Source organism: Xyrauchen texanus, chromosome 14 (genome assembly GCF_025860055.1).
Source record: "Xyrauchen texanus isolate HMW12.3.18 chromosome 14, RBS_HiC_50CHRs, whole genome shotgun sequence".
NCBI lineage: Eukaryota > Metazoa > Chordata > Actinopteri > Cypriniformes > Catostomidae > Xyrauchen > Xyrauchen texanus.
This window is the reverse complement of record NC_068289.1, coordinates 12,109,703-12,123,895: the sequence shown is the minus strand read 5'-3', so window position 1 is coordinate 12,123,895 and position 14,193 is coordinate 12,109,703. Positions and strand designations below refer to the sequence as shown.

The 14,193-nt window shown below is 40.2% G+C and overlaps 1 protein-coding gene across 1 annotated transcript in view; it reads right to left on the bottom strand.

Annotated features, from left to right (window-relative positions):
• LOC127655253 (cholecystokinin receptor-like) overlaps positions 1–14,193 on the bottom strand; it is a 40,705-nt gene that overhangs the window by 14,344 nt on the left and 12,168 nt on the right. The window contains exon 2 of the mRNA XM_052142940.1: positions 7,669–7,917. Coding sequence (XP_051998900.1) covers positions 7,669–7,917 — 249 coding nt within the window. The remainder of the gene's footprint in view (positions 1–7,668; positions 7,918–14,193) is intronic.

The following is a 14,193-nucleotide window of genomic DNA, read 5'->3' as shown; positions in this document are numbered from 1 at the left end:
AGAGTGGAAATGACTGACGCATCGTATAGCCAATGAAATTCTGAAAACAGTGATATGCGGCTTTAGTGGGAAGATTAGAGCACGGTTCTGTAATGTGTGTGCGCAAAATTGTCTTGCCATTACCCAGCGTTTTGTGCGTCTGTGCGTAAAAATATTGGAGAGCTGTTTTGGAACTGTTTACACATTTGGCGATTTAAATATGGTGAAACGGACGCGAAAAACAGGCTTTTCACCCCAGGATGTGATATAAGAAGGCATTTACTGTGGAAATGATGAGTTTGGAGATTAAATTTCTGAAAACAATACGGATAATTCGGAGGCAGAGGAAATGTTTATGGAGAGATGAGACATTGCTCTGGACAAGTAAGTGTTTTCTTGTGTTTTATAACATATATTACTGTATATTCCGCATAAATAAGCTTTAGTTTGAATAATGAATACACATTTTGTAATTACCCTTTGTCGTGTGTTTCCTCAGTGAGTGTTTGAACCGTTTGTGCGTGTTTTTTGTATTTGTTTGTGCGTGTGAGGTTTTAGTTCATTGTTTGTTTCAGATCTATTGACATGCTATATAGATGTTTTGTATATTTACTGTAAATATGTATTTATATATATATATATATATATATATATATATATATATATATATATATATATATATATAAATGGACTGAAATATATATATATAAATAAATAAATAAATATAAGTTGAAAATAAGAATATATGTTGTGTTTGAGAGTCTATTTGTTACAATGCTGAATTCATGGGGGAGGTGTAGGCCCATCTATTTGTTCCATAGTACATTGGCAAAGTATACAGTATTTACAGTAAATATACATACAATAATACATATTTACACAGTCGAAAAGAAAAACTATATATATATATATATATATATATATATATATATATATACATATATACATATATACATTTACATTTATGCATTTGGCAGACGCTTTTATCCAAAGCGACTTACAGTGCACTTATTACAGGGACAATCCCCCCGGAGCAACCTGGAGTTAAGTGCCTTGCTCAAGGACACAATGGTGGTGGCTGTGGGGATCGAACCACCGACCTTCCGATTAACAGTTTACCAGTTATGTGGTTTAGACCACTACACCACCACCACTCCTATATATATTCTATATATATATATATAGAATACAGAAAAGATGGAAAAGTTGTGTCTAGCTTTGTAAATTGTACATTGGCAAAGTATACAGTATTTACAGTAAATATACATACAATAATACATATTTACACAGTCGAAAAGAAAAACTATATATATATATATATATATATATATATATATATATATATATATATATATATATAGAATACAGAAAAGATGGAAAAGTTGTGTCTAGCTTTGTAAATTACATTTATTTATTCTCACTGAATCAGATAGCGATTGGGAGCCGGATGCGGGCCACATAAAGTGGAGCAGCAGGACAGCACCTCATCAAGAGAGGAGGGCTTTCAGAGAGACCCTTGCTGAGGAGCTGGCAGAGTTGGGGTCTCACTCCACAGCCAGACCCGTATCTCCTGCTCCACGAAGAGCACATCACAGGCCGTTGCACATCACCAAATCTTGCATCGCTGGTCGTCTGAAGTGCAGGCAGTGTCATGCAAAGACACCAGTGAAGTACTCTTCCTGTGATGTGCCGTTGTGCTTTGTACCCAAATGTGACTGCTACAATGACTGGCATGTTGCTAGAAACATGTACAATTTTATAATGGTTTGTAAATACTTTGTGTAAAAATTCATGTAAATAGTTTGTTGTGTATTTTTTATATAAACAAATTGTCCACCATAGCACTAGTTTTGACTCTTTTATATGCACAACATTTAGTTTCAAGAAGGGAAAAGGCACTCTAATGTGTTTATGCATCAGTTACTCTGTGTCAGCAAAACTAATAGTGGATCTGGATATGGAATATGATAGCTCTAAGTGTCATCTTTCATTAGAGCCCAAAATTATGACTGTACGTTGAAGCGCTCAAAAGTAGTAGCCTTTTTGTTCTAGGTTACCAAAGGGTCCTTTTGGAGTATCCAAAAGGCACTTTTGTAAAACGCCTGGGTGTACCCTTAGAAAAACATGTGTAAAATATTCATTTTTATGGTATTGTTATAACATTTGAACTTGGACTAGGTAAGGCTTCATGCTGTGATCCCATTGTGTTCTCAAGCTAATAGCTACAAGTTATAGTCATCTGCAGGCATCTGTATGCAAAAAAAAATTTCAGACGGAAAAACAAACTTCTATTTCATTGTGTTCAAACTTCTATTACTCAGAATCAGTAGCACTTACAGTAATTCTGACTGCTGGGGAAAAAACTTCAGAGTGTCCCCTTTCAAATGTGACCAAAACCATGCATGTACTCCAAAATGTTCAAGAACAGCTTTAAATTTACTTTGGGTATGCCTTGATTAGGCGTTTTAGGCTAATTTTACAGGATTGGGAAGAGGCTTAGGCATGACGTCAATTTGCAGACTAGCCCGGAAGGCTATTTCACCATGGGTTCTCGCTGGAATTTTGAATGGGTATTAAGAATAGCGGTTTTCGAGTTGCTAATAAGTTACATAAGGTCTACAACTACTGGATGCTTATTGAAGTATTTACAGTACATTTATTTGGACACAAAGACCGTTTGACTCAGATGTGAAGCAACCAACCACAATTTGCCTTGTTTTTACCAGAGGTGGGTAGAGTAGCCAAAAACTTTACTCAAGTAAAAGTACAATTACTTAAATAAAAATTACTCAAGTAGAAGTAAAAGTATCAATGTTAACAAATGACTCTTGTAAGAGTAAGAAAGTATCCAATAAAAATAATACTCAAGTAGTTACTAATTAGTTACTTTCACGTGTAACATAATGGATGTTTAATCTTCTATATTCCAGATCATGATCATGATATATTCCACAATCATTCCCCAGCACCTGATTGGAAAGCTGAACCTGCTGGGCCTGGACACCTCCCTCTGCAACTGGATCCTGGACTTCCTGACTGGGAGACCTCAGTCAGTCCGGATCGGGAACAGCATCTCCACCACCACCACACTGAGCACTGGGGCCCCCCAGGGCTGTGTGCTCAGTCCACTGCTGTTCACTCTGCTGACTCACGACTGTGCAGCAATGCACAGCTCGAATCACATCATCAAGTTCGCCGATGACACGACCGTGGTGGGTCTCATCAGCAAGAACAACGAGTCAGCATACAGAGAGGAGGTGCAGCGGCTGACGAACTGGTGTAGAGCCAACAACCTGTCCCTGAATGTCGACAAAACAAAAGAGATGGTTGTTGACTTTAGGAGAGCACAAGGTGAACACACTCCGCTGAACATCGACGGCTCCTCTGTGGAGATCGTCAAGAGCACCAAATTTCTTGGTGTTCACCATGGGAGAACCTCACCTGGTCCCTCAACACCAGCTCTATCACCAAGAAAGCCCAGCAGCGTCTCTACTTTCTTCGAAGGCTGAGGAAAGCACATCTCCCAACCCCCATCCTCACTACATTCTATAGAGGGACTATTGAGAGCATCCTGAGCAGCTGCATCACTGCCTGGTTTGGGACTTGCACCGTTTCGGACCAGAAAGCCCTGCAGAGGATAGTGAGGACAGCTGAGAAGATCATTGGGGTCTCTCTTCCCTCCATCAAAGACATTTTCAAAAAACACTGTATCCATAGAAGCAACCAGCATTGTGGACGACCCCACACACCCCTCACACAAACTCTTTACCCTCCTCCCGTCTGGCAAGAGGTACCGAAGCATTCGGGCCCTCACGGCCAGACTGTGTAACAGCTTCTTCCCCAAGCCATCAGGCTTCTCAATACTCAGAGACTGGTTTGACACACACACGTGTCCTGAGTTGCACTTTAATAACTGTCACTTTATAACTGTCTGCTAACTGTCTGCTACCTCAATAACTGCTATGTGCATAGAACATTATCTCATAGTATGTTATGTTTACATTTTAGAAACTGTCATCTTTTTGCACTACTGAGTACTGGTCGGCGCTGCACTGTCTATTGTCCTGTTCATTGTCAGTAATTTGTTGTACTGTCCTGTACTTTTTGCACATGTTTGCACGTGCACTTTATATAGATATATATAGGTTTTTTTTTTTTTTTTTTATATATATATATATATATATAGGTATTTTATTTCGTTGTGTAGTCTCATGTGGTCCTATGTTGGTCCTTTGTTGTTTTTATGTAGCACCATGGTCCTGGAGGAACGTTGTCTCGTTTTGCTGTGTACTGTACTAACTGTATATGGTTGAAACGACAATAAAAACCACTTGACTTGACTTGATGATACACATCAAACATGCATCACAGAATGATTAATAATAATACTATTAATATTATTGTTAATAATTGACCTTATCCCTGTATTTGATCCCGGTACATAAGAGTCCACACTTACAGATTCACGCTGAAATTGAATAAGTAGCACAGACAAGCCCACACTGTCACAATCTCTAAAACTTACCTCATCATGTGTTTTTTTTTTAAGTTGGAGCTGCAATTTTAATCTTGAAATCCTTGTCTTGGTGAAAAATTAAGGCATTGTGTGGAGAGAAGAAATGTTTGTTTTGTATGCTTGCTGCTGTAGTGTTGACCGTGACTCCAGTGACAGCGTGCAGCAGCTGTGAAGTTCTGCTGTTGTAAGATTCCCATTCAAAAATCTCAATAGATTACGCATTAATTAACACTTATTAAATTAAAACTAGTAAGGTAATGACAGGAACGCTACCCATTGTAACAAAGTAACAGTACATTTTTTTTCATCAGAAATTTGCTTGAGTAAGAGTGAAATGTGCCCACCGTAAAACATACCCATAAAAGTAACATTTTTCCAAAAAGCTACTCAAGTAAATGGAGCTCGTTACTACCCACCTCTGGTTTTTACATTATGTTAAGGAGCAGTAAATCTAAAGTACATGATTTCACAATAATAGGTCGGAATAGACTTTTTTTTTATTCAGTTTGGCAATCTCAGCAAATGGTTTTACAGAAAACTAGCATAAATTATCTGAAATTTGTAGACTTTTTGATCAGATTTAATGTCCTTCCAAAAGTAATAAGTACAGATTATTTCACAGAAATATAAACAAATCAGAATATTCTTGTTCATATCAAGTTATAATTATTATATTTGTTTTCCAAAAAAAAACTATTTCTAAATGATTTGAAGCTACAAATCTGGTACAATTTGACAAATCTTTAAAAAACTAATTGTTGATAAGGAATAAAATAAAAAAAAATCTTATTAAATAATTATTAAAGGAATAGTTTACCCAAAAATTATAATTATCTAATAATTCACTCACCTTTATTCCATCTCAAACTTGTAATACTTTCTTCTGCGGAACAAAAGCAAAAATATTTTCTATGCAGATATGAGGTGTTTTTGTCCATACAATGCAAGTCAATGGGGTCCAACACTTTCAAACTCCAAAAAAGACATAAAGGCAAAATAAAGGTAATCCATACGACTCCAGGTGTTTAATCCATGTCTTCTAAAAAAATTATTACACGTTATTAAATGTGTGTGTGCCCAAAAACACATTATACAGGTGAGTGTAATGTCACAGAAATGTTATTGATGTAATTTGTTGCTCTATAACCAAACAGTCAACGGAAACTATGTTACAGTGCCAAACTTCACAACCAAATTGTTTAAAATTCAGGACAGTCTTATCACACAAATTAAAGATTGTCATATATTGAGCAGAGCATGCTTATGTCCATTAAATCATACAATGAACCATAATGTCAAAAGAGCTTTTTAAGAAATACAGCAAAAAGAAAAGGTGAAAACCCAAGGTGTTTTGTCCCTCACCTCCTCTATTTGGTAAGGTCCAACAAGATCGGCCTTAAGTCTGACAAAGTCAAAGTATTTAGCATACACAGCCATGCTCTCAAACTTTTTGTTGTTAAACTGTTTTGACATTTAGATAAATTGCTTGCAGTCAACAAGGCCAACGAAACTCAAACTGTTGAAATCGTGCTTGCATTTGTGTGGTGATATCTTTATAATCCTGTCAAAAAGTTTCCTTCTCTCATCCCTGATAGACTGGTTGCCTCTTGCTCGCCTTTCCTTGAGGTTGATCTGGATGCATTTCTGCAGAAATTGTGCATGGCAAATATCTAAGCCCTGCTATTTGTTATACAAAGCAGCCATTGTGTCCTTTATTCGAGCACAACAATAGCCAATGTCCATGCCCTTTTTCTAAAGCACATTGAAAAGTGAATCCGTCAAATTGAAAATGTCCTCCTAGATGCCAAGGAGAAAGCACGTTATATCAGCCAGGCATTATATCCCACAGCCATTTTAAGTGTGTCATTATCCCACGCCACTGGATTATCGATCATAGACTGAAACATAGTCTTTAAATTTGAGTAGTGGTGACTAATAGTCTGAACAAGGCACAAGTGCGAAGACCATCTTGTCTGATCAGCTCTCTGACTACCTCATCCAGAAGTTTGTTGATTTGTTGAAGAATGAAAAAAGCCCTTCCACCGTTTTGAAAAAGAAGTGGCATTCTGAAATAAATGTCCCTGACTGTGACAGTACGAGGTTTAGTTTGAGGGCATAAAAATACGAGAAAATAGCCTCTGGGATTTTTTTTCTTGGATCTTGGCCTGCACACCATTTAATTGCGATGCCATAGCAGCTCCATCATATGTTTGTGCAATACATTTTTCCATGCAATGGAAAATATTCAATATTTCTCCAAAGTTCCCAAAACATATGCAGCGAGAGCATCAGCAGTATGTTCATCACTCACATCATCAAAACCTAAATGTGCTTCTTTCACCTCTTGATTTAGTGCATACCGCAGTATGACTGGTACCTGGGCTTTATTTGTGAAGTCTGTTGATTTATCAAGTTCTATTGAAACAAATTTCATTTTTAATGTTATTGATGATAATGTCTCCAATAGCCTCAATCAAATAGTTTTGGATCTTGTTAGACAAGCCAGAGAAAACAGTGGATGAGCTTAAATGCATGGCAAAATTTGTATCATACTTTGCAATGAGTTCTACGTAGGTCTCACGTTTCAAAGAGCCATTTCCTTTGAACCAAAAATGTGAATTCTTGCTTTGGTAGATAGCAGGTAGCATCAATCAATTTGTTTAGTGTTTCTCTATTTTCTTTAATAGAGAAACAGACCAAAAAGCAACTTCTATTGTGAAGTTTAGTTGTTAATCTCATTTGTTCATTGAGAGTTAAGTCTATACAGCTAGAGCCCAAAATAAATAGTTCACCCTTCTGTTAGGTAAACACTGCTTATATGGACAGCATGTCCCTGATGTGTAGAGTGTGTGCACAGTGCATGTATCAAGCACGAAGGAAGGAATTGCTTTTTGGTCTGTTTCTCACCCAAAGCCGATCGCATCACTTTAGAATACATGGTTTAAACCAGTCAAGTTTTATGGAATACATTCATGCTGCCTTTATGTTTTGTTTTTGTTTGTGTGTTTGAAGGTGTTGGATGCCATTGACTTGCATTGTTTAGACAAAAACACCACATACCTCCATATGAGTTTGAGACAACAAAAGGATGAGAAATTAGGAGAGAATTATAATGTTTGAAAAACTAATCTGTCTAACTGTCTTTCGTTAGGTAAAGTGAATGTCCATCTTACCCATGAGATAGGCCACAATCTTGCACATGGCAGCTCCAAAGATGAAATCCTCCAGCAGGTTGGGTATAAGAGTGAAGGGCATACAGAACACAACCATCATAAGGTCACTGATGGCCAGGGAGAGAAGGAATGAGTTGGTGACCGTCCGCATTCGCTTGTTCATGACCAAAACCACGATGATGAGCAGATTACCAATCACACTCAGCAGGAAAATGAGAGCATACAGAAGAATGCGTAGCGAATCCATTTCTGAAAGATAAAGATAAAGGCTTAATAACAAATCAACACATCAAATAATAGGTCGCTGCTTTTGAAATGTGAAAGCATAAACAATAATTTAAATTAGCTTTGGTGAACTAAGAAATTAATTGGGCCAGTGATGGGTTTTAAAATATAGGAGGGGTTTGCCCATTCCTAAATTGTTATTGGATTCATATTTAATCCAATACCAACGATTGTTGGAGAAAATATCAAACCAAATCCTGTCAGTGCATTGTATGGTGTTAACCCCTTTAGATGTGATTGTGACAAATGAGCATACAAACAAAATGAAGCTAAAGCCACATGTCTGGATATATTCCATTTAAAATCTGATGATGTGAAATCCAACAACACAGTTTTATGAAACATTTTCTAAGTCCATCATCTGTGATTTATATACAAAATTTACCTTGTCAGCAAACTTTTGATGGTATGAAAAATATACCCCTTCAAGTTACAATGGGAGGGTGTTTGTACCATAATATGACCTTGAAACAGTTTCAATGCTTAATGCATCTTAAACATTTCAGTAATAAAAACATATTCAATCTGGCATACACGGAGCAGTAAAAATCCCTCTTTTCACCACCAAACTCTATAATTTATGTTAATTCTAACCAGTCTTATTTTCCACTCTTTGTAGTTTTTGCAAGCAGACAACAAGTGTCATAGAATAGTCAAAATCAAAAGATACATCTAAAGGTATACATTGCTCGGTTGATCAAAACAATGGCCTTTTAACTTCTTTATTGGATTAGAAGGATTAGAAATCATGTGACATACAAAAGACAATCCAACAAACAGAGACAACAACAAATACACACATCCCCAAGTCCCATGTTTAATAGAGGAACCTCTTCAAGTCAGCCTAATTAAGATTGGGTGGACTGTGACTTCCAATTAGTCAGGTCTCTTGCCAGCAGTGCAACAAAAGCAATAATATATTTTTCAGAAGCAGAGAGGGCAGACATTGGGGACATTTTAAAAGCATGTGGTTACTTTCAAATTTAGTTTTACAGCTTGAAAAAGTTTGCAATATATAATGATAAGAAGTTTCTTTACATTGAGGCAGTGGATCAGCTACATTGTGCTGGCATGTTAATCAATACATCTGATAGGTGCTATTAGATTGTTCTTGCTGACTCCAGAGAATTTTTAGAACTCATTAATGCCTCTAATGCAACCTGAAGCAGGCAAATGGAAAATCATATGAAACATTAATCATAAAATAATATCCTTTAATTTAACAGCTTTCTTACTGTAAACAAACTGTGTTTATTTTAATAGTACTGATGGAATGTGGCTTTTTCAGCTGATGTATGTGTCGTAAATTTACGACATGGCCCATCACCTAATGTATGAAATTAATTAGAAACTTGATTTTTACCTGAAATGCTGATGTATGATTGGGAAATTGTCAGAGTGTTGGTTGATTGAGGGAATACTGTAAAACTGAACTGCAGTGACTAATTGAGAAAAATAGAAGGATTACTGAAATCCATAAGACTAATAATCAAAATTCTGCACATCACAAACTTTCAATGAATTTGTCGGGGCCTGGATAGCTCAGCGAGTAAAGATGCTGACTATCACCCCTGGAGTCACAAGTTTGAATCTAGGGTGTGCTGAGTGACTTCAGCCAGGTATCCTAAGCAACCAAATTGGCCCAGTTGCTACGGGAGTTAGAGTCACAAAGGGTAACCTCCTCATGGTTGCTATAATGTGTGGGTTTCGCTCTCAGTGGTGAGCGTGGTGAGTTGTGTGTGGATGCTGCGGAGAATAGCATGGGCCTCCACACACGCTTGGTCTCCACGGTAACGCGCTCAACAAGCCACGTGATAAGATGCGCTCATTGCGGAGGCATCTAAGATTTATCCTCCATCGCCCGGATTGAGGAGAGTCACTACGCCACCACGAGGACTTAGAGTGCATTGGGAAATGGCCATTCCAAATTGGGGAGAAAATGGGAGAACCCCCCCCCCAAAAAAACAACTTTCAATTAATTCAGCTGATAGATTCAAAATTAAGGAGCATTTCTTAAAGCATGTAAAGATATACAGTATATACCCATTTTAAATCTGATGTATCTTTGCTTGTGTTATTATAGGTTTAAACATGATTCATGTCACTTAGCTCAGTAAGAATCATGAGATCTGTTTTCAATGGTCAGCTTAGCTGAAAAGCTACTTTCATATTTGCACAAAACGAGTATCCAGGCACGTGCCGTGGCTTTGAGATTGGGCAAGCATCAAAGATTTTTAATACACAAAATTAAACACTGTGTCAAAACACATTATAAGGGTGAGTGTAATGTCAAAGAAATGTTTTAGACATATATTTTTGCCTTAGAACCCACCAGTCAATGGAAACAATTGTCACAGTGGCGAAATTCGTGACCAATTTAAAAAAATTCAGGACAGTAATATTGCTCATATTGCACAAATTAAAGATTGCCATATATTGAGACGAGCATGTTTATGTCCATTGAATTATACAATGAACCATAGTGCCAGAAAAGCTTGTTTTCACATACAACAAAAAGAAAAAGAAAATATTGCCAGTTACTAGTTTCAGCATCATATGCCTCACACGTCACTCTTCACACAGTTCAGAACCACTGGAATGAACAGCAGCAAGTAACTAATCTGACCACCAAAGGCAACAATCTTAACCTGATTACACAAGGAAAATGGAACGTAGAAATGGCAGTCTACATACCTTATTTTTTAAACAGACTAAACTGTCTGTGCTGCTCAACTGAGATGAAAGATGACGAATTTGAACAAAAACATTTGTTTATATTAACAATTACATTTAATTAATTCATATAGTGTCATTTGTCTTTTCACAATACTGTTAGGTAAGCACTGCTTAACTTGCTTATAACAGCACGTCCCAGAGACCACGTTCACAAGTTCGCAGCAAAATACAGTTATCAGACCTGTTTTGAGAGCTTAATATGGTTGTGTGCACACACAGGACGGTTATTTAAGAGTGTGACATCCGCATTCTGTAACCAAACTGACATCCGCAGATTTTCAGGTTTCACAACCGCATTCCAGACAAACCTGTGCTTTGTGAACAGAGCCACATTAGATGACTAGCTGTCTGTCACGTCATATAATGTGGAAGCCACACTGCACTGTACACAAGTGTGTCTCATATTAATCAGGAGGATTTCGTTAACTCACAGAGACGGAGATATGAACTGCATGTCATCTGAAGATCCCACCGCTGTCTTTCATTGAAGCTACTCGTGATTGTGATCTGCGTGACAAATGCTGGGCTCTGCACTCGGTTAAAAGCATTCAAAGCAGCTGTCAGCTAATTATGATCTGATGAATGAACTCGCACCTCATTTGTCTTTCCTCTGAACTTGAGAAAAGGCCAATGTGAAATTGGCAGACAGAATTTGCATGTCCCGCTCCCGGACATATGGTATAAAGGGAAGCGGGCGTGCGTCTGTCAGTCCGAGCGGTTGTGCAACAGCAAGCCGAGTTCACCACTGTTCCACTCACCTCTACTGGCAAGAAGCACTGCTGTTGGATTTTACGGCACATTTCCAGCTGGCATTCTCTCTCTCTCTGCACGCTGTGCAGTCCACGGCCCTGGGCGCTTCGACAGGACTTTCACTGCCTAAAAGAGTGATTTTCCCTCCTAAAAGAGTTTGTTTCTCTAAAAGAGTTTGAGTTTTCACTCACAAAAGAGCAATACACAGCAGGCGTTGAACGTCCTTTTCAGGACACGTCTTTATAAAGATGTCTTTCCGCCTCTGTGAAGTCCCTGGATGAGGTCGATTTCTCTCCAGTTCTGACGGTCATAAAAGCTGCCTCATAAAATCTGGGGATTTACCTTTTCACCAGGTAAATCCCCACAAAACACCTGCCCCCCGACACGCTTGCTTGCTTCCGTCCGAGCTCGGGATGAGTGTGGCTTGCCTCGCGGCCAGCCAGTATTCTCCCTTGAGCCCCCAGAATTGTATGAGGACATCGCCGCTGCATCGGAGAGCGTCACAGCGGCGTCTGATGCTTATGACTCATCTGGGCTGCCACCTTCGGGACTGCTCGCCCAGTCTGAGGCTGATGCGCTGATGTCCGCTATGCTTTCCCGGGCCGCCATGAGCATGAGACTGGACTGAAAACTTCCGCCCCCCACGGCTACTCAATTAGTTGCTCTGGTCAGGGCGCCGCACATAGCCTTTCTCAGCAACCAAGCCTTGGGACGCTATTCTGCCTCCCTATGTGCTATTACCTGCTCCCCCCACGCGGTACGTAAAAAAAAATCGTCCCCTGTTTGGACGCATGGCTTTCGCTGTCCAACCTATCACTCTGGTTGGCCAGGACCCTCTGACTCGGCTACGTGATTCAGTTCGCCCGGCTCCCGCCTCGTTCCAGCGGTATTCGCTCCACCTCCGTACATGGTGAGAAATGCAGGGGCGTGATCTCTTGCTTTACGGGCAGAGATCACGACTCTTCTTCTCAAGGATGCAATAGAGCCCGTCCCTTCAGCTGAGATGAAAAAGGGTTTCTACAGCCCTTCATTGAACCCAAAAAATGTGGCGGTTTGCGACCAATCTTGGACTTGTGAGTTCTCAACCGGGCCTTACACAAACTCCCGTTCAAAATGCTCCGCAGAAACAGATTCTAACCTGCGTTCAACGTCTAGATTGGTTCATGGTGTTAGACCTGAAGGACGCGTACTTCCACGTCTCCATCTTGCCTCGAAACCGACCTACGGTTCGGGTTCGAGGCCAGGCATATCAGTATATAGTCCCCCCCTTTGGCCTGTCCCTGTCCCCTCGCATCTTTACCAAGGTCACAGAGGCAGCCCTTGCCCCGCTACGGGAAGTGGGCGTCCGCATACTCAATTACCTCGACGACTGGCTCATCCTGGCTCACTCTCGAGAGTTACTATGCACTCACAGGGACCAGGTGCTCAGGCACCTCAGCTGTCTAGGGCTTCAGGTCAACTGGGAAAAGAGCAAGCTCACCCCGGTTCAGAGCATATCTTTTCTTTTCTCCTCCCTTGCCTTCTAGCCTGCGAATTCAGCAGAGCAATTCACGTCCAGACCCACTACAAGCCACAGGTTTCCTGTACTGGGATAGGGCTCCACAGGCTTAGTTCCCTCTTCAGGCAACTCCCTGTGATGTATTTTCCGTGGTACGATCCCCCTGTCAGCGGACCTGCGTCTCCCTTGGGAGTCCCACTGCCCCTGTTCGCCGTGCTTGTAGAGAAAGGACCTACCACCACGCCGCTCCCACGTACGGCTTCACAACCCTCGTGGTGTATTTGCCACATGTTACCTCCCCCTAGTCTGGGCAGGATGTGGCCTCCGCAGGGTCTTTTCCCCCTGAAAGAATAGGACTGGGAAAGACTGCCTTCCCCGACGCATTTCATAGCGACGCATTTCATAGCGACGCATTTCATAGCGCTAACCCCCAGCCGCTTCATACTCTATGCAAGAAACATAGAGATAGAAAAGGCTGTGGCTGCCGGGCTTGCTCCCATGCTTGCTCCCATGCTAGTCATGTAGCACCTGTTCCCCCCTCAGGGCTGCTGGGAATCTAAAGTCTGTATATGACATCTCTTTTGGGTGCGTTGGTTCACGTAACACGGACTAGTGCATGATGTTTTTGAATGAGACCCCTTGTGTCACTTCATTCAACACAACGTCGAGTGAGTTACAGAAGGGAAACACCATGGTTCCCTGAGTGAGGGAACGAGACGTCGTGTCACTCCTGCCACGGCACTAGACCTACCACTGTAATCGGCAGTGCCTTATTCTCGGCTCCTCAGTGCAAAAACCTGACTGACTGACAGACACACGCCCGCTTCCCTTTATACCCGTATGTCCGGGGGTGGGACATGCAAATTCTGTCTCCCAAGGAAGACCCCTTGTGTCACTTCATTCGACACAATGTCTCGTTCCCTCCCTTAGGGAATGGAGGTTACAACAGTAACCATGCCCATTTCATGACTCACACCTGTAAGTAAATGCGATTGTCAATCCGAAACACTGACTGTGTGAACGTATCCTGAGAGTATCCATAAACCATATCACGGTATTGTATCTTTTCTCTGTTTGGGTAACATTATCATCTTAACATTTTTTTAATACAGACAGTCATGGTAATTCCTATACAATTTGTTACATTCTCAGTCCTTTTACGTGAAGATGGGGGATGACATACAATTTCATGCTAGAACAAGAGATAAAATAATTGCAATCAAAGCCAAAATAAACAAATAAAAATAAATAAGTGA